Raw genomic sequence first — 26,644 nt, forward strand, 5'->3', positions numbered from 1 at the left:
GTATTATCTTATCTGTAACAAATGTTCCACCACAATGTGGTGTGTTGATAGAGGGTGTTGTTTGGGAATTCTGCACATATGTATGATTGTTTATAAGTTTACAACTTCTGTCACAAAAATGTTTAAAAAATGATAATAGGGTGGGTTGGGGGAAAAACACCACATGTAAGGTAAGGACCATAATTAGTAGTAAGATTTTGACAATATTCTTTCATAATTTGTAACAAATGTCTCATAACAATGCAAGGTGTTGGTGGAGGGTTGATGTACGTGACCCCTTATGATGTTATGCATGTTTGCTTTGTAAGTTCACAATTTTTACTACACATTTAATTTTTTATGTATGTTCATATATAAATGACATAAAGATAACAACAGAGGTGGTTGGGGGAAAATACTTTGGTTAGTAGTAATATTTTGACAATGCTCTTTAACCATTAGTTAAAAAGGTTTAACAACAATGCAAGTTATTGGTGGTAGGGTGAGTTATGAGAGTCCTGTATGATATTATATATGTTTGTTTCGTACGTTTGCAAGTATTATTATACACTTATTGTTTATATATGCTTATGTATGAGTGATATACTTCAATAAATTAATTTAAAAAAACAGCAGGGCAGGAAGAGGGAAAGGGTGAAAAATAGATAAATAAATCTTCAAATTACATAGGCTTATATTTAAAAAATAGAGTGGATTTTGAAGCAGAAAGAAAGAAGTGGCTCATCAGGTAAAAGGGATCCTTAATAAGATTAAAAGCTGATTTCTCATCATAAGGAATCAAGGCCAAAAGGCAGAAGGATAATATGTTTAAAGAGCTGAAAGGAAAAGACTGTCTAGCAAATCTATTTTATACCCAGCAAAACTATCCTTCAAAAAATGAAGCAAAATTAAGACATTTCCAGATAGACAAAACATGAGGAAGTCCATTACCAGTAGACCTGCCCTATAAGAAATACTAGGGAAACGGACTTTGGCCCAGTGGTTAGGGCGTCCGTCTACCATATGGGAGGTCCGCGGTTCAAACCCTGGGCCTCCTTGACCTGTGTGCAGCTGGCCCATGCGCAGTGCTGATGCGCGCAAGGAGTGCCGTGCCATGCAAGGGTGTCCCCCGCGTGGGGGAGCCCCACACGCAAGGAGTGCGCCCGTGAGGAAAGCCGCCCAGCATGAAAAGAAAGTGCAGCCTGCCCAGGAATGGCACCGCCCACACTTCCCGTGCCGCTGACGACAACAGGAGTGGACAAAGAAACAAGACGCAGCAAATAGACACCAAGAACAGACAACCAGGGGAGGGGGGGAAATTAAATAAATAAATTAATCTTTAAAAAAAAAAAAAAAAGAAATACTAAAGTGAGTCCTTCAGACTGAAATGTGTAGACAATGGACAATAGCTCAAATCCACTGAAAAAAGAAATAGTGCCAGTAGAGGTAAGTACATAATATAAAAGACAATATTCAAAGACAATATTCAAAGCAAAATCAACTAAAAATGGATCAAAGACCCTAAATATAAAGCCAGAACTATCAAATTCCTAGAAGAAAATGTAGGGATGCATCTTTAGGACTTTGCATTAGCAAAGGTTTCTTAGACTTTAAACACAAAGCACATGCAACAAAAGGAAAAATAGTTAAATGGGGCCTCAATTTTTAAAAGATGTTGTGCCTCAAAGGGACTTTCATGAAAGTAAAGCAACAACCTACACAATGGGAAAAATATTTGGAAACCACGTATCCGAAAAAGGTTTAATATCCAGAATATATAAAGAAATCTTTCAACTTAACAACAAAAAGACAAACAACCCAATTAAAAAATAAGCAAAAGACTTGAATAGACATCTCTCTAAAGAAGATTTACAAATGGCCAGAAAGCACAAAAAAAGATGCCCAACATCATTAGTATCAGGGAAATACAAATCAAAACCACAATGAGATATCATTTCACACCCTTTAGAATGATTGCTATTTAAAAAATGGAAAATAACAAGAGTTGGAAAGGATGTGGAGAAAAAGGAACACTCATTCATTGCCAGCAGCAATATAAAATGGTGCAGCTACTGTGGAAGATAGTTTGGTAGTTTCTCAGAAAGTTAATATAGAGTTACCATACGACCTGGCAATCCCATTACTAGGTATATAAACAAAAGCATGAAAAGCAGAGACTCTACAAACATTTACATGACAATGTTCATAGAAGCATTATTCAGAATTGCCAAAAGATGGAAAAAACACACGTGATCATCAACCGATAAAAAGATAAACAAAACATACAGCTGTAAAAGGAATGAAGTACTGACACATGTGACAACATGAATGAACCTTGAAGACATCATGTTGTGTGAAATAAGCCAGTCACAAAAGGACAAAAATTGTATGATCTCACTGTTATGAAATAATCAGATTAAGCACATTCATAAAGTCAGAATGTAGAATATATGCTATCAGGGGATGGGGTGGGAATAGGGCATAGGAAGTTAATGTTTAAAATGTATAGATTTCCTATTTGAAATGATGGAAAGTTTTGGTGATGGATGGTGGTGATGGTAGCATAACATTGTGAACATAATTAGCACAGAAAGTTATATCTGAATGTGTCAAAAGGAGAAATGTTACCTTGTACATAGGGTAATACAAAAAAAGTTTTTTTTAATCTATGGAACTGCAATACACAGTGAACCCTAAACTAACCATGAACTATAGTTAATAGTACAACTATATAAATGTGCTTTCATCAATTGTAACAAATGTTCCACACCATTGCAGAGTGTTAATAATAGGATGGTTTATAGGAACTCTGTATTTTATGCATGATTGTTTTGTAAACTCACAACCTAATAAAAAAAAGACAGTATATGTATTTTTTGTTTCTGTTTTTTCTCCTATCTGATATTAAAGGCTACTGTATCAAGCAATAATTATAAATATATTAGATGGGCATGCAGGGTATAAATGTAATTTATATGACAATATCAGCATAAAGAAGATGGGGAAGGAATGGAGCTATATAGGAGCACTGTGTCTGTATATACTTGGGATTATGTTGGTATTAATCTGAACTAAATTTTTAAAGGTGAAAATGTTATTTGTAATCCCCAGGGCAATGACTAAATAAATACTCAAAAATATAGACTTCCAGGAAGATGGCAGACTAGAAAGACATAGGACTCTCCTCTCCTCCAGAAAAAAATAGCTAAAGGACAGGTTGAAACGGCTAGAAAAAGATCTGCTAGGGTTTAGGAACCCAGTTGAAGGCTGGACACCCCCTAGAGAAGAGAGAGGGACAAAGGAGGAAAACTGTCACAACACAACTGTGATTTGAAACCAGCAGCTGCTGCTGCCAGCACCCTCCCCCACACTGAAGACACTTGAGAATTCTCAAGCCTCTGAGCCAGCTACAAAGGAGGCGCCTGGGATCCACCGCTCCAGGAAAGGGGAACCAGAGGGACACAGCCTAAGGATAATTCAGCTTTTGACCCACAAATTTGGTCCAGTGTATCCCACGAGCCCTTCCAGACCAGGTGGGCCAGTACCATTGTTTGCCATGGAAGCTGTCAAGGAACTAAAGAGATCCGACCCTCCCAATCTCCCTCTCTACTAAACAGGCACTGACTATTGAGGATGTGCATTTGGATGGAATTATTTCCTACCCAGAAAAAGGGAGGGACTGCCAGAGAAGGCTGGAGAACTGTCTCTGAGAAAGTTTGAATTACAAAGCTCTTAGCCTCCAGGCAGGAACTCTATCACATTGATCTCGTCTGTGTTGCAGCAAAAACACTCAGACAAGGCATTGAACTGAGAGGGCTGTCAGGGAGAGCCATCTGCTGGCAGAAGAAGGAAGTTCACGTGAGAAAATTAAAAACAAAGAGATGCTTTTTCTGGGCTTTATAACCTCCTTCCCCAGGGCCATAGGAAGCAGGTCTGCAACCCATTACTGGGTCCAGAGCCCAGTTTTGAGCAACTAACAGGGACAATCCTAATGATCAGGTCAAATGAAGAATCAAAGAGCAGCAGTAACACAGCCTCCCATCACTAAATCCTTAAAAAAGAGAAAGAAATTGAGCATCTGAATAAACTACCATCCTAGTCAGACACCTAGACAGCAAAAAATTATGAGCCATTCTAAGAAAATGGAAGACATGGCCCAAGAAAAGGAATATATCAAAGCCCCAGAAGAGGGAAGCATACGTGGTTCAAGTGATTGGGCCCCTGTCCATGATATAGGAGGTCCAGGGTTCGATTCCTGGGGTCTCCTGGTGAAGGCAAGCTGGCCCACACAGTGAGCTAGCCTGAGTGGAGAGTTTGCCCATGCAGAGTGCTCACCCACTCTAAGGGCTGGCCCACATGGAATGCTGGCCTATGCAGAAGAGCTGGCCTGCACAGAGTGTCAGCCTGCACAGAGTACAGCAAGATGACACAACAAAAAGAGACACAGAGGAGAGACAATAAGAGATGCAGCAGGCTGGGGAGCTGAGATGGCATAAGACATTGAGCTCCTCTTTCCCACTCCAGAAGTTCCCAGGATTGATTCCTGGCACCACCTAAAGAGAAGACAAGCAGACACAGAACACACAGTGAATGGATACAGAAAGCAGTGAATGTAAAAACAATGGGGGGGTAAGTAAATAAATAAATCTTTAATTTAAAAAAAAGCCCTAGAAGAGATGCAGGATTTGAGAGAAATATTTAGTAAGATGCACACAAATTTCCAAATTCAAATTAATTAGTTGAAAGACAATATGGCTAAAAAAATTAATGACATCAAGAAGACATTGAGTGAGCACAAAAAAGAATTTGAAATTCCGAACAGAAAAGTAACAGAGCACATGGGAATGAAAGACACAACAGGTGAGATCAAACACACATTAGAGGTATACAACAGCAGACTCAAAATGATAGAAGAAAGAACAAGTGATACAGAGAGAGAACAGCTGAAATTGAAAAGAGAAAATAATGGAAAAAGAGAGATGAATGAAAACATGAAACATAATAGCATACGTGTCATGGGAGTTCCAGAAGGAAAAGAGAAGGGAAAAGGGACAGAAAGATAATTTGAGGAAATAATAGCTGAAAATTTCCCAACTTTCATTAAAGGAATGAACTTAGATGTCCAAGAAGCGCATCATGCCCCAATCAGAATAAATCCAAATAGACCTACTCCAAGACACATGCAAGATGATGCAACCAAAAAAAAGAGACACAGATTCCCGGTGCCACTGAGAATACAAGTGGACCCAGAAGAACACACAACAATGGAGGGGAAGGGGAGAGAAATAAATAAAATAAAAGTCTTTAAAAAAAAATAGAAAGTTGCATCCAAACTCAGCAGATTATGCATTCTTTTCAAGTGCCCATGGATCTCTCTTCCAGAATAGACCACATGTTAGGGCACAATGCAGCTCTCAATAAATATAAAACTAATGAAATTATGCAAAGCTCCTTCTCAGGTCATAATGGAATGAAACTGGAAATCAATAATAGACAAGAAAAAAGTAAATTCACAAATGTGTGGAGGCTAAACAACATACTCCTAAATGATCAGTGGGTCAAAGAAGAAATTACAAGTGAAATCAGTAAATATATAGAGACAATTGAAAATGAGAACACAACTTGTTAAAACTTATGAGAGGCAGCACCAGCAAAATTGCAAGAGCTGGGTGGGACTCCACCACTGCCATCACTGCCACTGCCACCCCTGCTACTGCCATTGGTCATGCCAAAGCACAAGTTCTTCATGGAAATGAGCTGTGAGGGCTGCTAATTCTGTCACTTGGGTTCTCAACAAGCTGCGGATGAGTTGAGTTTGAAATTGATCTACCTAAAAAGAAGGTTTCCATTGAATCGGAGCACAGCATGGACACTGCTAGAAACTCTGAAGAAAGAAAACAGGAAAGGAAGTTTCCTACTGTGACCCCAAGTAGCAGGGACCTGGACCTCCAGTCTGTAGTTTGGATCATAGGGCAGGACAGCTAAACCTCTCTTTTTCTGGTTTCCAAACAAACCTGGGACCTGGCAGTTCTGCTCAGCAATGGGAGTTTCTTTGGAGACCCTTACTCAGCCTTGCTCCTCCCTAACTTCCATGCAATAAAGTCAAGCTGCTTTTGTTGGGAAAAAAAAAAAAAAACAACTTATGGGATATAATGAAGGCAGTCTTGAGAGGGAAATTTATAGCCCTAAACACCTATATTAAAAAAGAAGAAAGTGCTAAAATCAAAGATTTAAATGGATAACTAGAGACACTACAAAAAGAATAGCAAACCTCTCCCAAAGCAAGCAGAAGAAAAGAAATAATAAAGATTAGAACAGAAATAAATGAAATTGAGAACAAAAAATTATAGGAAAAATCGAGAAAACCAAAAGCCAGTTCTTAGAGAAGATTAACAACCACCTAGCTGGATTAACAAAGAAAAAGAGAGAGAAGATGCAAATAAATACAATCAGAAATGAAAGAAGGAAAGTTAAGACTGACTTCCCAGAAATAAAAAGGATCATAAGAGGATATTATGAGAAACTGTATGCCAACAAAGTAGACAACCTAGATAAAATGGACAAATAAAGAAATGCACGAACAACCTATACTGATGCTATAAGAAATACAAGAACTTAACAAACCAATCACATTTAAAGAGATTGAATCTGTCCTCAAAAATCTCCCAGCAAAGAAAAGTCCAGGACCAGATGGCTTCACAAGTTAATTTTACCAAGCATTTCAAGAAGAATTAACACCAATCCTGTTTAAAGCTTCCAAAAAATTGAAGAGGAGGGGAAATTACTCAACACATTTTATGAAGCCAACACCCCCCCAATACTAAAGCCAGATAAAGACACTACAAGAGAAGTAAATTACAGACCAATCTCTCTAATGAACATAGATGCAAAAATTCTCAACAAAATACTTGCAAAGAGAATCCAATAGCGTATCAAAAGACATACATCACGAACAAGTGGGATTTATTCCTGGTATGCAAGGCTGGTTCAACATAAGAAAATCAATCAATGTAATACACTACTTTGACAAATTGAAGGGAAAAAAAACCATGATCATCTCAATCAACTCAGAAAAGGCATTTGACAAAATCCAGTGTCCTTTTTTGATAAAAACCCTACAAAAGATAAGAATAGAAGGAAAATACCTCAGTATGACAAAAAGTATATATGAAAAACCCACAGCCAACATTGTACTTAATGGGGAAAGATTGAAAGCTTTCCCTCTAAGATCCAGAACAAGACAATGATGCCCACTGTCACCATTGTTATTGTACTATTAATTCTAGCTAGAGCAATTGGCAAGAAAAAAAATTAAAGGCATCCAAACAGGAAAAGAAGAAGTAAAACTCTCACTGTTTGCTGATGACATGATCCTGTACTAGAAAATGATGAAGTATCCATAACAAAGCTACTTGAACCAATAAATGAGTTCAGCAAAGTGGCAGGATACATGATCAACACACAAAAATCAGTAATGTTTTCTTACACTAGTTGTAGCAGTTTGATATGGTTGTGAATTCCAAGAATAGATATTGGATTATGTTTGTAATCTGGTCTGTACCTGAGCCTGATTAAGTTATGACGTGGTTTTGATTGGGCCACGTCATTAGGGTATTGAGTCCCCACCCCTTGGTGGGGCAGGGAAAAGCAAAAGACAGAGTTGGGGAGGCGGACGTGGCTCAACTGACAGAGCATCCAAGAACAGAGAACAGAGCAGCTGAGCCCAGAGAGAAATGAGCCCCAGGAGAGAGATGAGACTTATAACAGCCTACAGCTGAGAAAGGAAGGAGCTGGGACCATGGAACCTTAGGAGGAAGAGGAAGCCTGAACCTTCACAGAGACTGGCAGCCAACTTGCTCCAACACATGGCAACAGACTTTGGTGAGGGAAGTAACTTATGCCTTGTAAGAGTAAGCTTCTACCCAAATAAATACCCTCTATAAAAGCCAACAAATTTCTGGTACTTTGCATCAGCACCCCTTTGGCTGACCAATACAGATGTATTTAGGGTACTGAAAGAGAAAAACTGCCAGCTAAGAATTCTGTATCTGGCAAAACTGTCTTTCAAAAAGAGGGTGAGTTCGAAGTCTTCACAGATAAACAAAAACTGATAGAATATGTTACCAAAAGACCAGATTTGCAAGAGATATTAAAGATATTAAAGAGAGTGCTGCAGCCCAAAAGGAAAAAACAAGGGTGAGAGCTTTGGAAAAAGTTTGGAAAAGAAGATTATTAGGAAGGGTAAATGAAAGGATAAGAAGACAGACAATAGAATGGTATGACAACAGAGAACTGAAGAACAAAATGGATGAAGTAATGCCTTTGTAGTAATAACACTGAATGTTAAAGGATTGAACTACCAAATCAAAAGACATAAACTGATAGAATGGATTAAAAAAAAAATACAAGCTATCTAAATGTTGCCTACAAGAGACCCACCTCAGATGTAAGGATACAACCAGGCTAAAATGAAAGGCTGGAAAAAGATTTCATGCAAATAGTAACCAAAAAAGAACTAGAGTAGACCAAATAAATGTAAAATAACAATATTATAATATATGAATGATAATTACTTGGTGCAAGTAGCAAATTGTTCCTGTGATCAGTATTCTGTAGGTTTCTTCATACAAAATAAGCACTTGGTTTTAATTGAAGAAAAAAATAAAGCTAGTGGTGAAAGTTTGACAAGGAACAGGATATTTACAGAATCTCCAAGTATTTCCCTATAATATACTTATTGAATAAAAAAGGGGAAATAGAATTATAGTGGAGAAACTTGGAAGATATCATTTCAACCAAGTTATCAAAGTTAACAACACCAGTAATGGGTCAAATATATATAATTTGCCTCCTGATATGATGCACTAAGTAGGATTCAATCATTTATATAGTAGTCCTGACAAAAATGCATAATTTGAATCTAATCCTACCTCAGACAAAATGGTCTATACTTTTCAAAACTGTCAAGACCATTAAAGACAAAAAAAAAAAAAAAAAGAAGAAGAAAAGAAAAAGAGTAAGGAACCCTTCCAGATTAAAGGGAACTAAAGAATCATCACAACTAAATGTAATGTATTATCCTGAGTAGGATCTTGGACCTGACCTTTTTCCCTTTGCTAGAACATCAATGGGTCACTTGGTGAAATTTGATTAAGGTGTGAAGATTAGTTAATAGTAGTGTTAATATTAAATTCCTGATTTTGATCATTGTACTGTGGTTATAAAAGGGAATATCTTTGTTTTTAGGAAATATACACTGAAGTATTTAAAGGTAATTACCTTAACCAAGTGATCAAGGTCAATATCATCAGTAAAAAGTCGTATTTATAATATATACCCCAATTTGATGTGATGAGGAAGTCACTTCACCTCTGTGCTATTTTTTTTTCCAAGTCCATAACCCTAGGCTCATCATGAGAAAATGTCAGACAAATGCAAGTTGAAGGACATTCTTTTTTTCTTTTTTTTTTTTTTTTAAGATTTATTTTTATTTATTTAATTCCCCTCACTTCCCCCGGTTGTCTGTTTTCTGTGTCTTTTTGCTGCGTCTTGTTTCTTTGTCCGCTTCTGTTGTCGTCAGCGGCACGGGAAGTGTGGGCGGCGCCATTCCTGGGCAGGCTGCTCCCTCCTTCGCGCTGGGCGGCTCTCCTTACAGGTGCATTCCTTGCGTGTGGGGCTCCCCTACGCGGGGGATACCCCTGCGTGGCAGGGCACTCCTTGCGCGCATCAGCACTGCGCATGGGCCAGCTCCACACGGGTCAAGGAGGCCCGGGGCTTGAACCGTGGGCCTCCCATGTGGTAGACGGACGCCCTAACCACTGGGCCAAAGTCCGTTTCCCAAGTTGAAGGACATTCTATAAAATATGTCATTAGTACTCTTCAAAATTATCAAGGTCATGAAACAAAAGGAATGACTGTGACACTATCACAGATTGAAGGATATTAAGGAAACAAGACAAGTAAAAACAATGAGATATCATGGGATTGTATACTGGAACTGAAAAAGGACAATAGAAAAACTGGTGAAATTCAAATAAAGTCTGTAGTGTCATAGTATTGTACCAATGCTAATTTCTTAATTTCGATATTTTGTAGGTAAATAAAATGTAAGCATTAGAGGAAGCTAGGCAAAGATATCTGGAAACGCTCTAAAATTGCTTCAAAATAAAAAGTTTAATTTAAAATGATGCAAAAAGTTAATTATATCTTCAACTTACTCTCAAAAATTCAAGAAGAACAGAATGATAAAGCAGAAGGCAAACTTTTAACACTTGAGGAAACTGGGTAAGGGTTTAAAGAAATTCTTTGTACTCTTTTAGCAACTTTTGAGTGCCTGAGATTTATTTCAAAATAAAAAGTGTTTTAAAAAAAGCAATAAAATAAGTCAGTAAGACTTAGTCAGTCTGAAAAGTTTACATACTACATGACTCCATTTAATGATATTCTAGAAAAGGCAAAACTATACCATACTATAGCTAAAACTATAAAACAATAAAAACTATAAAACCAAAATTGAGCTGGTAAAATCATCAGTGTTGACCATGGGTTTGGTGGGAGGTGAATTGATTGAATGGGTGAAGCACAGAGAATGTTTTCAGGGTGGTCAAACTATTCTGTACAATACTGTAATGAGAGCTACATAGTACTATGTACACATTGAAATCCATATGACTTTACTATGTAAAAAATGAATCTTAATATGGGCAACTATCCAGGGGTCAGAAAATCCCAAAGTGGAATGCAAAATGTAACAAAATAGTCTAACTATATTAAAAACTTCACTGAAGGGAGTTTAGGATGGGGAAGAAGTGTTGAACTAAGTAACTTTGGAAATAAGTGGAATCTGTAAAACTAAAGGCAAAAGAAACCCTGTATAAGCACTGTTTCCCACAGAGGTATGGATTAAAAATTCTAATATCATTATGCATGTATATTGGAATTGAACAATTAAGTAAATGAATGGTGGATCATGGGAGTCAAATTTCTCACTGTGTGGGAAGTCACAAATTAGCAAGGGAGGGGACTAGAATGATTCATGTGGTAATAGATTACAGATGGAGATATTCATATGAATTCATATTTAGCTTAATATAGGTATAGATGTTTGCATAAAAAATATTTATGGATATGTATAAATCCATGGGTTAGTATATACACATGTATTTCCTTTTTCTATCAACTGAGAGGGCCTGGAAGCAAGGACAACCCAGTAGCAATGAGTACATCTAGCACCCAGATCTTGGTTTCTAATACCATTCTCCAAAAAAAGAAACCAGAACTCCTTGGAGAAATAGATGACTCTAGGACTGGGGCAAGAAATATATGAGATGGGCCTGGAGAATGTTGTAGGGCCGGTGAGTAAGGAAGTGTTCAAAACACACACACACATACACAATGATGGGGTACGTAAAAAATATGGAGTCTATTTGAAACTATAGTTAGTACTAGAGTTGATAGCTTTATGTCCAAGTCTTAAATCTATGGGCTTTCCATGTGCCAGTTGGGCCCTGAATCTCAGCAGAGTTGTAACACCTACTCTCCAGTTCACTGGACTCACCCAGGACAACTAACAAGGAAATGATGATGGACAACGACCATCCCAAGGAACAGAGAGAGTCTGCAACTGCAAGCAAGATAATCCCATCCATCTGCCCCATGGGATCTAAGCCCCCTCTCAATTAGAGGCAGAGTGGGCATCACCATTCCAGAATCCTCAGGATTGGAGAATGAATGATGGACTAGAGTAGACTTACTGTTATTCTACTATAGACTTATTGTTATTCTACCAATGGGAGAACTTTTATCATTGATGTGGCAAATAGTGACAACCGGAGGTTCTGAGGGGAGGGAGAGGAGAAAAATAGGTGTAAAAGGGGGTACTTGGGGGACATTGTAATTGTCCTAAATGACATTGCAATGACAGGTACAGTCCATTATATATCTTGTCATGGCTTACAAAACTGTGCAGGAGAGAGTTTAAACTATAGTGTAAACTATAATCCACACTTAGTAGCAATGCTTCAATATGTGTTCATCAATTGTAACAAACGTACGACATTAATGAAGAATGTCGTTAATGGGGAAAGTGTGGGAGGGGTAAGGAGTGGGGCATGTGGGAATCCCCTATGTTTTTCATACATCATTTATGTAATCTAAGTATCTTCTTAAAAAAAAGAATGAATTTGGATCCTTAATTCTCACCAAATATAAAAATTAATTTGAAATTAATTAACAACCTAAATATAAGAAGTATCACTATATGGAAAACGGACTTTGGCCCAGTGGTTAGGGCGTCCGTCTACCACATGGGAGGTCCGCGGTTCAAACCCCGGGCCTCCTTGACCTGTGTGGAGCTGGCCATGCGCAGCGCTGATGCGCGCAAGGAGTGCCGTGCCACGCAAGGGTGTCCCCCGCGTGGGGGAGCCCCACGCGCAAGGAGTGCGCCCGTGAGGAAAGCCGCCCAGCGTGAAAAGAAAGTGCAGCCTGCCCAGGAATGGCGCCGCCCACACTTCCTGTGCCGCTGACGACAACAGAAGCGGACAAAGAAACAAGACGCAGCAAATAGACACCAAGAACAGACAACCAGGGGAGGGGGGGAAATAAAATAAATAAATAAATCTTTAAAAAAAAAAAAAGAAGTATCACTATAAAACTCTTAGAAAAAACATAGGGAAATAGCTTCAGGACCTTGTATTAAGCAATGAATTATTAGATTTTATACCAAAAATGAAAGCAACAAAAGGAAAAAAGATAAATTAGGCTTCATCAAAATTAAAAACATTTGTGCATCAAAGGACAGTACCAAGAAAGTAAAAAGCCAACTTATAGCATGGGATAAAATAGTTGCAAATCATATATCTGATAAAGATTTAATACCCAGAATGTATCAAGAAATTCTACAACTCAACAAGAGAAAGACAAACAACCCAATTTAAAAGCAAACAAGAAGAAACAGACATTTCTCCAAAGAAAATATATCAATGGCCAATAAGTACATGAAAAGATTATTATTCTTTTTCTTTTTTGAGTAGTTACAAGTTTACAGAAAAATCATGCAGAAAGTACAGAGTCTCATACATCCTTCTCCAAGATAGTTTTCCCTATTATTAAAAATTTGTATTAGGGCGGTAGGTACATTTGTTATAATTAATTTACCAATAAATAATTTATTAATAAATAATATAAATATATTTATATTATTATATAAATATAATAAGCAATTAAATTATCAACTGAAGTCATAGTTCATGTTAGGGTTCACTTTTCATGTTGTACAATTCTATTTGGTTTAGAAAAATATTGTGATAGCATGTATATAACATGAAATTTTTTATTTTAACCACATTCAAGTATACAATTCAGTGGTGTTAATCACATTCACAATGCTGTGCTACCATCACCTCTATCTATCACCAAAACTTTTCCATCACTCTAAACAGAAACTTTGTACCAATTAATTATGCATTAATTCCCCATTCCCTACCTTACCCCTGTTAATCTGTATTCTAATTTCTGACTCTATGAATTTGCATGTTCTAATTATTTTATATATGTGAACTCATGCAATATTTGTCCTTTTGTGTCTGACTTACTTAACTCAACATGATATCTTCAAGATTCTTCCATGTTATTGAATATATTAGAACTTCATCCCTTTTGATGGCTGAATTATATTCCATTGTATGTACATACCACATTTTGTTTATCCATTCATTAGTTGATGGACACTGGGTTGTTTGCACCTTTTGGCTATTATGAATATGCTGCTATGAACATCAGCGTGCATATATCTGTTTGAGTCTCTGCTTTCAATTCTTTGGGGTATATACCAAGAAGTGGAACTGCTTTAGCATTCTTTAAATTGTATATATACAAAACAGATGTTGCATGTATGATAGATGTCACAACAAAGAAAATAGAAAATAAGTCAATGAAGTTTGTCCATTCTCCTTCTGTATTACTTATAACAGTAAATAGGGTCAGAAACCTGTGACTTATCCTTGGTCACTCCCTCACCAAATCCAATTGATTATCACATTCTCTTAATTTTTTCTCCTAAATCTTTCTACTTCTCTCCCCCTCCTACCACACCCTAGTCCAAGTCACCTTCAACTGTCACTTGGAGCACTGAAATCCTTTCCTCTCCCTTAAAATAGCACTCTAATCCATTCTCCACGCAGGTCAGCCAGAGAAAACATTTTTAAATGTGATTAATCCTGATTCTCTTAAGCTTGAATCTATAAATCTTGCCAGAAGCAATGAGATAAGTAAATTGCCCAAAGCCACAAAGCTAGGAAGCGGCAGAGACTGGATTCAAAATCTAGTAGTCTCATTTGAGAGCATACAATGTCTCACCACCCACCATCCTGCCATATGTTGTAAAGGTAATACTAGAAAAGGCTTAGCCACTGCCTGGCGTACAATAATGGCTGGATAGAGGATAGATTTGTCCTCCTCTATCCACCCACTCTCCTCCTTATTCTATCTAACTCCTAATTCTCCTTGACTCTGAGAGCAAAGGGCGCTTCCCAACGAATGCTCTTCCTAACCCCTTCTCCCTATTAGAGTAAGTCCCCAACATTACTCACGTGGTCGCACAGAGCTTAGGTGGAGGGGACCTGGGTGTCCGCCCCTAGGTAAGATACGCTGGGATCTCTAAAGGAACAGACTCAGGCGGCATCACCACATGGGCACGCTTATTGCTAGAAATAGAATTTTTGTGTATTGACCTTGGACACAGCAATCTTGTCAAGTTACTTATTTCTAATTGTTTATAAATTCATTTCCTTTTCTACACAATCCTATCATCTATGAATGAAAACAGTTTCATTTCTTTTCCCAGCTCAATCCCTCTATTTGTCTTGAATTATTGCACTGGTTAGGACCTCTTATACAATGTTGAATAGAAATATTGATAGTGAATAAACTTGTCTTGTTCTTGACAACAGAGGAAAAAGATTCGCTATTTCATCATTAAGTATGAAAAGGTAGCTAACTTTTTTCTTTAGATACCTTTTATCAGATCAAGGAAGTTCATTTCTCATAGTTTTCTTGGAACTTTTAATCTTAGAGAAAATGGTGTATAATTGTATCAAAAAAATTTTCCCCATCTATTGATAGTATACAGGTTTTTTAAAGTACATTGACTGATTTTCATGTATTAAACCAATCTTGTATTCCTGAAATAAATAATACACTATCCTTAGATTCTATTGTTAATATTTTGATTTTTGCATCTTTATGAGAACTATTGGACTGAAAGTGCTTGTAAAGTTCTTGTCAGGAACTGGCATTAAGGTTATGCTGGTTTCATAAAAGGAATTGGGGAGAATTCTTTTTTTCCCTACTATCTATAAGAGTTTACATATCAGCATCATTTATTCCTTAAATGTAAGTGTTCACCAGGGAAGAAATCTAAGTCTCAAGTTTTCATTGTGGCAAAATTTTAAATTACGAATTCAATTTCTTTAGTAGATATAGGATAATCAAGTTGGGGGGTGGGTTCCTTGTGTCAGTTTGGGCAAATTGTGTTTCTCTAGGGATTTTGCCACTTCATCTAGATCTCAAGTTAATTGGCATAATTATTTATAATATCATCTTTTTTTAAATTATTTTTTCTTTTCCTTTTTAACGCATGTAGAGCTGTTCTCTTTATCTTTCCTGATATTGGCAATTTGCATTTTATTTATCAATTTTTCTAGGAATGTATTCATCTTATTAAACTTCTCAAAGAACCAACTTTTTTTTAAAAAATATTTATTTATTTTTTTTTTAATTACATTAAAAAAAAATATATGAGGTCCCATTCAACCCCACCGCCCCCGCCCCCCACTCCCCCCACAGCAACACTCTCTCCCATCATCGTGATACATCCATTGCACCTGGTAAGTTCATCTCTGAGCATCACTGCACCCCATAGTCAATGGTCCACATCATAGCCCAGACTCTCTCACGTTCCATCCAGTGGGCCCTGGGGGGATCTACAGTGTCCCGTAATTGTCCGTGAAGCACTATCCAGGACAACTCCACGTCCCGAAAACGCCTCCACATCTCATCTCTTCCTCCCGTTCCCCACACCCAGCAGCCCCCATGGCTACCATTCCCACACCCATTCCACATTTTCTCTGTGGACATTGGATTGGTTGTGTCCATTGCACACCTATGTCAAGTGAGGGCTTAGATTCCACATGGGTACTGGATGCACTCTTCCCGCTTCTAGTTGTAGACACTCTAGGCTCCATGTTGTGGTGGTTGACCTTCTTCAACTCCATGTTAGCTGAGTGGAGTAAGTCCAATAAGTCAAAGTGTAGGAGCTGAAGTCTGTTGAGGCTCTGGGCCTGGGTGTCATATTATCAGTCCAGAGATTCAAATCCCCTACATATATCTTAAACCCAGCACCAACTACAATTCCAATAAAGTAGCATGCAAGTCTTGTGAAAAGAGATCCCCTCTGAGTCCATTTCCATCACGCAGAAACACCAGCTCCAAAGAAGGGCCATCTGTCATGGCAGTGAACCCCTTCTGCCATGACCATAGAACCCGTGGGTCTCTTTATCCCTCAAAAGAACCAATACCTGGGGTTGTATCTACCTTATCTGTCTCTTGGACTCTGTTCAGTTGTACATAGGGGTATTCCTTCTGACAACCTCCAGACTCTTTTTTAGAGACTCACAGCCTTATAATCTCATTTCTCCTTTCCATTTCCCCCTTACATTAGGTCAAACCGCTTCCCGAAGTCATGTTATTATATGTAGACAGGTATATTCTGCTGTTCCGCATTGAATCTTTAATTCAAGGTCATTTTCTAGTTGCTTCTTCAGCTGGTATGTGGTAGTGATCCCTCGGTGCCAGGGAGGCTCATCCCCGGGTGTCGTGTCCCACGCTGGGGGGAATGCATCACATCTACATGCTGAGTTTGGCTGTGAGAGTGGCCACATTTGAGTAACATGAAGGCTGTCAGGAGGAAACCCCCAGGCACAATGCTACTCTAGGCCTTGTTCTTATTGCAGGTGCATAGGCTCAAAAGTGTAGCCATTAGTATCAAGAGCCCACTGTTGGGCCCTCCTTCCTTCCTGGTTCTTGCCGTTGCACCTGGAGGATTGCCGCTGCTCTCCCAGGGCCCACAACAGTGACCCCCCGGCCAGGAGCCCAGTACCCCCCCAGCTGTTGTTTTTAATTGTTTCCACTATGAGTATATATAGACATTACCATATACCCTGGGCATATGCCCTGTATAACTCCCTGTCAACCATATATATCCTGTCAATAACATCCCATATCAGTATTCCTCCGCTGCCATTGTTGAACCACTCTGTGATCCAAAACTTCCCGTAAAGTGAATCCCAACATGTCAGCTTCAGAAGAGTCTTAGATCACCAAAATTCATATATACAATATACAGTATTTCCCCAGATCCACCATAAAACCTTTTCCCTTCCACAGCAATAATCTTTTAACTTATTCATATCATATTTCCTGAAACTGATGTACAGATTCCGAAACTATAGTTTTCAAACAAGGTAACATTTGTGCTTACTATGTGGTCCATACTTTAGGTTGTACAGTTTTCTAAATTTTTTAGTTATCCTATGTTTTGTCTTATGGTTTTCATTATTAGTCTGTCGTCCCCTATATGTTTTTGGTGTAATATTAGCTGTTTTATATTCATCCTCGTGTACTCTCACATAACTCCTCTTTTGCCCCCTTATTTACCTTTGTTCCATCCATTGCACGTCCATTTTCCCCTCCCCTTAGGGCCCACAACGCCTGCCAATCTAATGCCCTGGGAGCGGTCCTAAGAACCAACTTTTGACTGTTGATTTTTCTCTATCGCATGTATGCTTTTGCTTTCCATTTTGTTGACTTCTGCTCTTTATACCTTTCCTTCTATTTTCTTTGCATTCTCTTTGTTACTTGAATATGGATCTTATATTTTCAACTTTTTTTCCTTTTCTAATATGTGCATTTATATCTACAAACTTTCCTCTAAACATTGTTTTAGCTGCATTGCACCATTTCTATGTTGCATTTTTATTAGTTTGAAATTTAAGAGAGGGATAGAGCAGCTGGCCCTGTGATGTTTAAGAACAAGAGTAGGGATGAAATAAATACAAAATAATCATAACTAATATTTACTAAGAACTGCTTTGACTTTACATATATTTCCTGTTTTAATTAGCTATTTAACCCTCTAAGGAAGGTACTTATCTTAGCCTGAGTCACTTTGAAAACAGAGCCTGAAACAAAGATTAAGTGCTGATATTGTACAGGGGAGGTGTAAACCCAAGGGCACCGAGAGTGAGAAAAGGGTAGTGAGGCAGGGTAGAATGGGAGCTAGTGCAAGATGTGTTACCAAGTTGGGCACTCTTCACCATGAGCCTTGAAGACAGCAGGCGTGTCCACTGATCTACATGAGAGGTCTCCCCACAGGCTGTGCTGTGTGGAGAAACAGAGCCCTGCAGCAATTCATGGGAGGGAGGGAAGGAATTTATGTTTCTCTCCCATTTCCCATTAGTTAAATTTTACCCCATGAATGTTAACTCCCCCACACTTCTGGGTTCCTACTGACTACTTGGGATGCCAGATCCCATGCCCTGTGGAGGGGCATTTCATCCACTGTGGAGGTGGTGGGAGGAGGCAAACTGGGCAAGTGGCTGCTGAATGCCAAAGAGAATCTGATGAGTTACATGAGATGTGTCCACTACCGTGCAATACTGGTTTTCTCCTTTCCAGAAGAGGAAGCAAGGTTTAGTGATCAAAGACCTTTCCCAAGGTCATGTGGTATATTAACTGTGTTCTCTAGAGTCTGTAAATGGTGCTTTAACATCTCTAGATGCTCCCAGGTGACTAAGTCCCACCTATACGTCTGTCACCTTGCAGGGGCACCACTTTCAAATCCAGCCAGCTATTCCCATGTTAGCATAGCCTGGCCTCACTCTTCCACATTTCCTGTGGAAAAAATCACAGGACCCTGGTGTTCTCCTCATGTGGTCCTGCATGGCATGCTGCCCTGTCCCCAGGGAACTTTGAGTATAATAAATCCTTCAAACTCCTGGAATCCACATCTGGCTTTATCATGCCTCGCACAAGATATGAACAAAACAATTAGTGCAGTGAGCAGATTGGTTGTGGCCCCAGACAAGAGATGTCATTAGATTGCTCTTGGCTTACTAATTGAATTTGCCAGATAGCAGACAAAGTGGCCTGGAAGGGCAAGGCAGCTTGATGGCACTCTTGAACCCTGTCCATTTCAAGTTTTGCTGTCCTTCCCATCCTCAATTGTGGAACTTAACTCAGAGTTCTACCCCAGTGATCACTGCTCACTTAGTCACTGGTTTCTCAGTGTCCAGGGCTAAGGAGCAACGCTGACCACAAGCTCATGGAGTAGGGCTACCCATGATGCCATGGGGCAGGCCTTTCCACTGACCGAGCAGCACCCAGCAAGCTGCAAGACACCTCCAAGTCATGATTTACCCTAGATAATTGTCCGAGCTGGTGATACGAGAGACTGTCCAGTTTGTGAGGCTCAGATAGCACAGGAGTTGGTGGGGCATCCCGTCCACTGGGGTTTGAGCTGGATCCCTTGAAAAGGCAGTGTTGTCGGGGAGGTCCCTGTTTACCTTGTGTCTATGGCACTCTCTCCCTCCCCACCAGGGTGGGCTATCAAGGGACACATCCTTTGGAGGCCAATGGCACAAAGTCTTATGAAAAGAGAGTAGGGTAAGGAACATTCTGGTGCCCCTCCAAAGGCTTTCTAAGTTATTGACGAATGGAAACCTCTCAGCCAGTGTGGTTGCCTCTTCTCAGAGCTGTGGTCTATTAACAAGCAAAGAGCCTGGCACTCAGATGAAAACAAAAGTACTAGAGCTCTCCGGGATGCTGACCCTGGCCCCACCCAGGCTGACCTGACGCCCTGGAGAAGCAGCAGCAGGAGTAGGAGTAGGAGTCTTTAGGGTAAATACACAAAAGTTAAAGATGATCAGGGACAGGCAAGAGAACGAAACTGAAACTAGGAAGTTAATTCATTTAGAGATTCAGTCTATTCTAAGATTTTGCCCAAAAAGACAATGAGAAAGAATAGCTTGGTTTCTACAGGTTTTTAAGATGGGATCAGAGTTAGGGGTGTCAGCACAAGAGATGCATCAGTTAGCAGGTATTAACTGAGATCAAAAACCTATAATCTGGGGAGGGAGAAGGAAAATTGGGTGTAATTTGGGGGCATTTTCAGGACTTGGGAATTGTCCTGAATGGCATTGCAATCATAGATATAGGCCGTTGTATATCTTGTAATAACTTGCAAAAATATGCAGGAGAAAGTGTAAACTACAATCCACACTTAGTGGCAATGCTCCAAGATGTGCTCATCAATTGTGGCAAATAAAACACACTAATGATATTGGTATGGGAAAATGTGGGAGGGCTAGGGAGTGGGGCATATGGGAATTTCCTATATTTTTTCCCTATATTTTTTGTGTAACACGTAATCTAAGTTTCTTTTAAAAAATAAGGTAAAAAAGTATATTTAAAAAAAAACTCTGGGAAGTGGATTTGGCTCAACTGATAGAGCATCCGCCTACCATATGGGAGGCCCAGGGTTCAAACCCAGGGCCTCCTGACCTGTATGGTGAGCTGGCCCACGCACCATGCTGATGTGCACAAGGAGTGCTGTGCTACTCAGGGGTGTCCCCTGTGTAGGGGAGCCCCACATGCAAGGAGTGCACCCCTGCAAGGAGAGCCATCCTGCATGAAAAAAGCACAGCCTGCCCAGGAATGGTGCCACACACAGAAAGCTGACATAGCAAGATGACACAACAAAAAGAGACACAGATTCCCGGTGCCCTGACAAGGCAAGGGGACACAGAAGAACACACAGCACATGGACAGAGAGCAGACAATGGGGGGAGGGGGGAGGGAAGAGAAATAAATAAAATAAATCTTTTTTTTTTTTTTTTAAAGATTTATTTATTTATTTAATTCCCACCCCTCCCCTGGTTGTCTGTTCTTGGTGTCTATTTGCTGCGTCTTGTTTCTTTGTCCGCTTCTGTTGTCGTCAGCGGCACGGGAAGTGTGGGCGGCGCCATTCCTGGGCAGGCTGCTCTTTCTTTTCACGCTGGGCGGCTTTCCTCACGGGCGCACTCCTTGCACGTGGGGCTCCCCCACGCAGGGGACACCCTTGTGTGGCACAGCACTCCTTGCGCGCATCAGCGCTGCGCATGGCCAGCTCCACACGGGTCAAGGAGGCCCGGGGTTTGAACCGCGGACCTCCCATATGGTAGACGGACGCCCTAACCACTGGGCCAAAGTCCATTTCCCTAAAATAAATCTTAAAAAAGAAAAAAAACCCTATAATCTTCTGCAAGATCCACAAATCTTATATGCTCAATTATTACATAAAGTTGGTGGCCCTCTGTTCAAACTGGTTGCTCCTGAAAGCAAAAGGGAGGACCTGAGATAAAGGTAGAACAGAAAATGTAGAAGTGGATGCCAAGTCCCTTATAAGTTTACTGAGTCCTTCCCTTTTTACCCTGGATCTCACGCTTGGGGAAAGGCTCATCCCAGGGTCACAGTTAAAACTTCCAAAGCAGATGACCGGTGCGAAGACCCTTGATGAGCCTGCCCCCATAAAACAGGGATGGCTTTATATCACTACTTTGCTGAACACCCTGACCCTCCTTATCCTAAGGTCATTGCCAATCTAGAAACTGCCCCTTTGGATTCAGACTCCAAAAAATACAAGGGGCCCCCTCTCCACATCCCAACTGCAGGGCGCTGTGTTATTGCAGTGCCCTTGCAGCACCAGAAACCCTTGGTGGAGTTGATTTGGTAGCTACAGGAAGGTGGCTCCCATCCAAAACAGTCAAGTCCTTGCTTATCAGTGACCCCCAAATGAGCAGAGATCTAACAGAAGGACCAAGACCCAATGCCCCAGCCAGGGACCCTCGGCAATTGCAAAACCTTGGAGTACCTACTGACTGAATTACGGAATTGTCACAAATGTACACTAATGCAAGGTGTTAATAATTAAGTTGTATATGGGTTCTCTGTATTTTTTGCATAATTTTGCATAAGCCTACAACTTCACTAATAATTAAGTTACAACTCAGAGGCCTTACAGGATTTGGGCGTGACACCTATGGAATGGGCCGCCGGGACTCCCCTGCTCCTTTCCCCTCTTTCCCCATAATCACTCAGGCCACCCTGTGAAGGACAGGCGGCAACCAAGGTGGGAAACCGGACTCGGCGCTAGAAACCCTAGAAACCCAACCAGAGGGCAGACAACCCCGGGCGACTGAGTGGAACTTGACTCTGTCAAAGCTGCGAGTGCCCCTCCCGCCCTTCCCCGGAGGTCGCTGCACAGTCCCCGGGTGAATTTACCTCTGGCTGACTGGAATGTTCACTTCTAGCTTTTAAATATTTTTAAAATGGGGTGGATTCAAACCCAACATAAGCCCAGGGGATCCTTAAACCATACAACCATTGTATGGGATAGGTCCTTAATCCTAACACTAATTTGAGATTCTCTAAAGGAAGAAATTCATAAACAGGATATTCTTTAAAAGTCCCCCCTTCTCTAACCCTAAAATATCCTTCGGTGGACATAGATGTTCTGCCCAATGATTAAGAATTAAAAATTAAATTAAGTCTCTGACACGTACAAATTGGCTTGGTAAAACTAATACGTCCATGAAAACTAATTACAAATTCTCTCACTGTTTTGTTTTTTAATGAATGAGGCATTTTATTAACCCAGCATTATTTGTTCTAATGTTTCTTGTTGGCAGCTGGCCCTGTCTGGAGATTCTGTCCAGATCTGTCCCTGAGGTGTCAGTTTGCAGGCCCCATGTTGGTCCTTTTCAACTATTTTTGGCCCCTCTAGGGCTTGGATGAAGTGGCGGCCACTCTTGGAGCCTCAGCTGAAACCGCTGGGCATGACACCTTTTCTGACATCTGTAGATCGTGGTCATGGAGCGGCCCATGCACCACCCCAGAGGTGGAGGTACTGCGCTGCTGTCTAGAACCCGTTCTTGTCGTAGGGCCAGCTGGACAATGTCTACCCACTGGGGAACTTTCAGCTTCCTGGACTTTTTGTGGAAGGCTGCCAGAGTCTTTTTATACAGTTACTCCAGGCACCACAGGGCTCTGTGCTGCCCGCCAGGGGAATGGGCACCGCTTCTCCTCGTGGCACGGCGACCTGCCTGTTCTTAATCCTGGAAAGCAGGATTGGTGCCTCACGCTGGATTCCTCAGTCTGATGCTGTGGTTCAAGGTCCCCATACCCAATATTAAAATTGTTGATTTCATCTGGCCAGCAGTTGGCAAATATTTTGCTGTCATAAATTCTGTTCAGTGTATTCCAACAGTCTCTCAGATTCAGTTTGCCTTCATCTCTGAAGGGATGCAACCTCTTTACCAGGCTACCCATGGGGTGCTTGAGCAGCCGTGCCATCACGATCTTTACAGTTGCAGGCAAGATTTAACTGCATCCACTTTCTTCCAGGAACACAGGTGTGGTATTATATTGATAATACCCTCCTCTGGGGAGAGTCATTTAACACACTCATTAGGGACATGCAAATATTCACAATTTACACTCAGAGCTTACAAAGAGGGAATGGGTCATTGTGCCACACAGAATGCAAATTATTCTTGGTTAAATTCCAAAAAATTATTTGATAAACCACGGGTCATTCCATCCCTGACCCTATTCAGAAATAGCTTGTGACCTTCTCAAAAGTCACAACATCCTTTCTGGGTTCTGGAGACAACATATTCTTCCAGTAAAGATAACTACATGGATAAATATAAATGCCAGTACCAATTTATATTTGGTTTGTAACTCCACATTTTACTTCCTACCAGGATCTAAAAGGCAAATGTATAAAAAGTAAAGAAAAATCAGTGGTTTTGAACTCACAATATATAAATATGTAATTTGTGACAAGAACTACATAAAGTTGGGGTAGGGAGGTACACAAGAACATAGTCTGTGTATACTATTAAAGCTAAGTTGATTTCAAACCAAACAAAATCGTTATACATTTAGGATGTTACATTTAAGTTCATGATAGCCACAAAGAAAATACTGGAGAATACGTAAACTTAGAGACAGAAAGCAGAGTACAGGTTACAAGGGACAAGAGGCATTCATAGGGGAATTCACACATATTGGATGTAGGGTTTGCTTAGGGTTATCGGAAAGTTCTGGTAATGGTTGTTGGTGAGGGTAATAACATTTTGAATGTGATTAATCCCACTGAGGTATCTGTGGAAGTGATTGCGATGGAAATATATGTATATATGTTTCCATAATTAAAGAAAGTACCACTAAAGAGACTGTGACAATTAAATATAGAACATGACATCCTGGACGGGATCTAATAAAGGAGAAGAAACAGCTCAAAAGGACATTATTGGGACATATGAAAAAACTGGAATATGTATACTCTAAGTTTTATACAAATGTTAACATTTTCTTGAATTTGATAACTGCACTTAAGGTGGTTACACAAGTACATTAGGAAATGTACATGGAAGTTTTATGTGTTCAAGGAACATGATGTATGCAGTCCACTCCCAAATGTTACAAATATAAATAATGATAGATTAGCGATAGATGATAGATTTAAAAACAAAACAAAACACATGGCTAATAGGTGGATAAATTCAGGATTTGAACATATTCTGGGTCTAGAAACTATGGGAGATAAGAACTTGGATTTTATCCAGCAGGCAAAGGGGAATCACTAAAGGGTTTCAAGCTGGGGAGTGACATAAGACAAAAGGCTTAAAAATGCTCTCCCTCGTTACTGTGCTACATCTTCCCATCCAGCTAAACTTGACACAAGTACCTGGTCACAGAGAAGTGAGGGCATCTGAGACAGAGAGGAATTTTGAGGAGTCCTGACTGGGTCCAAAGTTTCACTTGGGCGTCAACATTGCCCCATAATCTTTCTCTGTCTTCATCTAAGCCTATACCCAAAGAGACTAGCTGGTCAGAGGAAGGTAGGATTTGGGTAGAAAGGCCAAAATGGGGGGAAGGGGGATTGACCTAAAGATCTGGGGCAGGAGGATCATCCATCTGTCCACTATTGGCCTGTGGGTTTTGGGATCCAGACCCCTGCAGATGAGTCTTCTGGTGTTGCCTGAGATGGTCAGATCTCATGAATTGTCGGCCGCACTGATCACATTTATGTGGTCGATATCTGGTGTGTATCCGCATATGTCGTCCAAGCTCATCGGAACGGGAGAAAGTCCAGGTACAGCCTTCCCACTTGCATTCATAGGGCCTCTCCCCTAGGGGTGACATAGGAGAGGGGATTTAAGCAAAGAAACAGGCCAGCAGGTGGAAGGAAAAAAATGGTCGAGGGCTTGGGGTCTCAGTAGGGCAGAGCAGTCAAAGCAGGTGAATCCAAAGGGAAGACAAGAAACCAATGAAAAGGCAACACGATCAACAGTGCCTCTCCCACAATCTTTATGGATGGCAATTGGTGGAGCCAGTATAGTTTGGTTCCATGCTTAAAGGGTGAGGGGCTAGACCTGAATGATTACAAACCAAAGGCCCACCACAAATTTAAAGCACGGAAGCTCCCCCCACAACCCACCCCACTTTTCTGACACCTCATTCACCTGTGTGCTTGCGCTCGTGACTCACAAGGTGAGAACGTTTGGTATAGGCTTTTCCACAGTTCTCATACTGGCAGCGGTACGGCCTTGAAACTGGGGATCTCCTTGGTGCCCCTTCCCGCACCCTGGAATTCTGTTCTGCTCTCTGTGGAGCAGGTATGGACTGCTCAGGTAGGAAGGGATCTTCCCGGGAGTCTGGCTGGCTCACAAGAAGATCCTGGGATTCTAAAGCCAGCAGTGTTGGGGACCCAGGTAAGGGCATCCCAAGGTTGTGGGAATCTTTAAGGGGAAACATTTGAGCCAAAGAGGGAAGCACTGCCTGGGCCTCAGTGGAAGGCATGGTTGGGATCAATAACATTTTAGGAGTTAAAGAGGCTATGTTAGACGGTACTGACAGAGGTTCAGAATAATTTGCCCTGGTGGGGGACATCACTGGGACTCCACTGGGAGCTGAGACTGGTGGCCCATTGGGAGGCATCCTTAGATTCCCACTGAAGTTCAGGGCCACCCCTGGAACACTAGGCTTTACTGAGGGCATCATCTGAGGCCCCTTGAAAGTCATCATCCCTGGCTGAGAGGGCATTCCCTGATAGTAAATCATCTGGGAAGGTATAAGAGTCGCTTGGGGGCAGTAGCTCACACCATGCTCAGGCAGCGACATACTGAACTGTGGCCCCACTTCACCCGCATTCTGCCTGGGTGCCCCAGCAGACAACAAGGGGGTCCTCGCCAGCTCTGAGCCCTGTGAAAAGTGTTGAATGCCTCTTGGGTCATGGTTCCAAGAGGTGTGCTCTCCACTGCTTCCAGGAGATGGTGACATGTCCAGGATGGATGCTGACCTCTCGGTGCCCTTGGGGAGAGAGTAAGGTAAAATTCACTGCAGCTCAAATTCCAATTCCACATGTCCCTCTTCCCCATCATCCAGGCCTCCATCATATCTTGCCTGAATTATCCTGCTTCCAGATCATCCTCCACCTTGACTTTCTAGAATGCAAGTCTGGCTGTCCCAGGGAAGCCTAGATGTGGCTCACACCACTTTTTCT

At 40.7% G+C, this 26,644-nt stretch overlaps 1 protein-coding gene across 1 annotated transcript; it reads right to left on the reverse strand.

Moving 5' to 3' along the window:
* Window positions 1-22,958: 22,958 nt before the first annotated feature.
* Window positions 22,959-26,424, reverse strand: KLF17 (KLF transcription factor 17). The gene is made up of 3 exons (XM_058304723.2): window positions 25,605-26,424; window positions 25,027-25,271; window positions 22,959-23,512 (listed from the first exon to the last, which is right to left on the reverse strand). Exons 1-2 carry the CDS (start codon window positions 26,419-26,421, stop codon window positions 25,027-25,029), a joined length of 1,062 nt encoding a protein of 353 aa, XP_058160706.2. The 5' UTR covers window positions 26,422-26,424; the 3' UTR covers window positions 22,959-23,512.
* Between the last annotated feature and the right edge of the window lie 220 nt (window positions 26,425-26,644).

The sequence above is a fragment of the Dasypus novemcinctus genome, chromosome 9, assembly GCF_030445035.2.
Source record: "Dasypus novemcinctus isolate mDasNov1 chromosome 9, mDasNov1.1.hap2, whole genome shotgun sequence".
Lineage (NCBI taxonomy): Eukaryota > Metazoa > Chordata > Mammalia > Cingulata > Dasypodidae > Dasypus > Dasypus novemcinctus.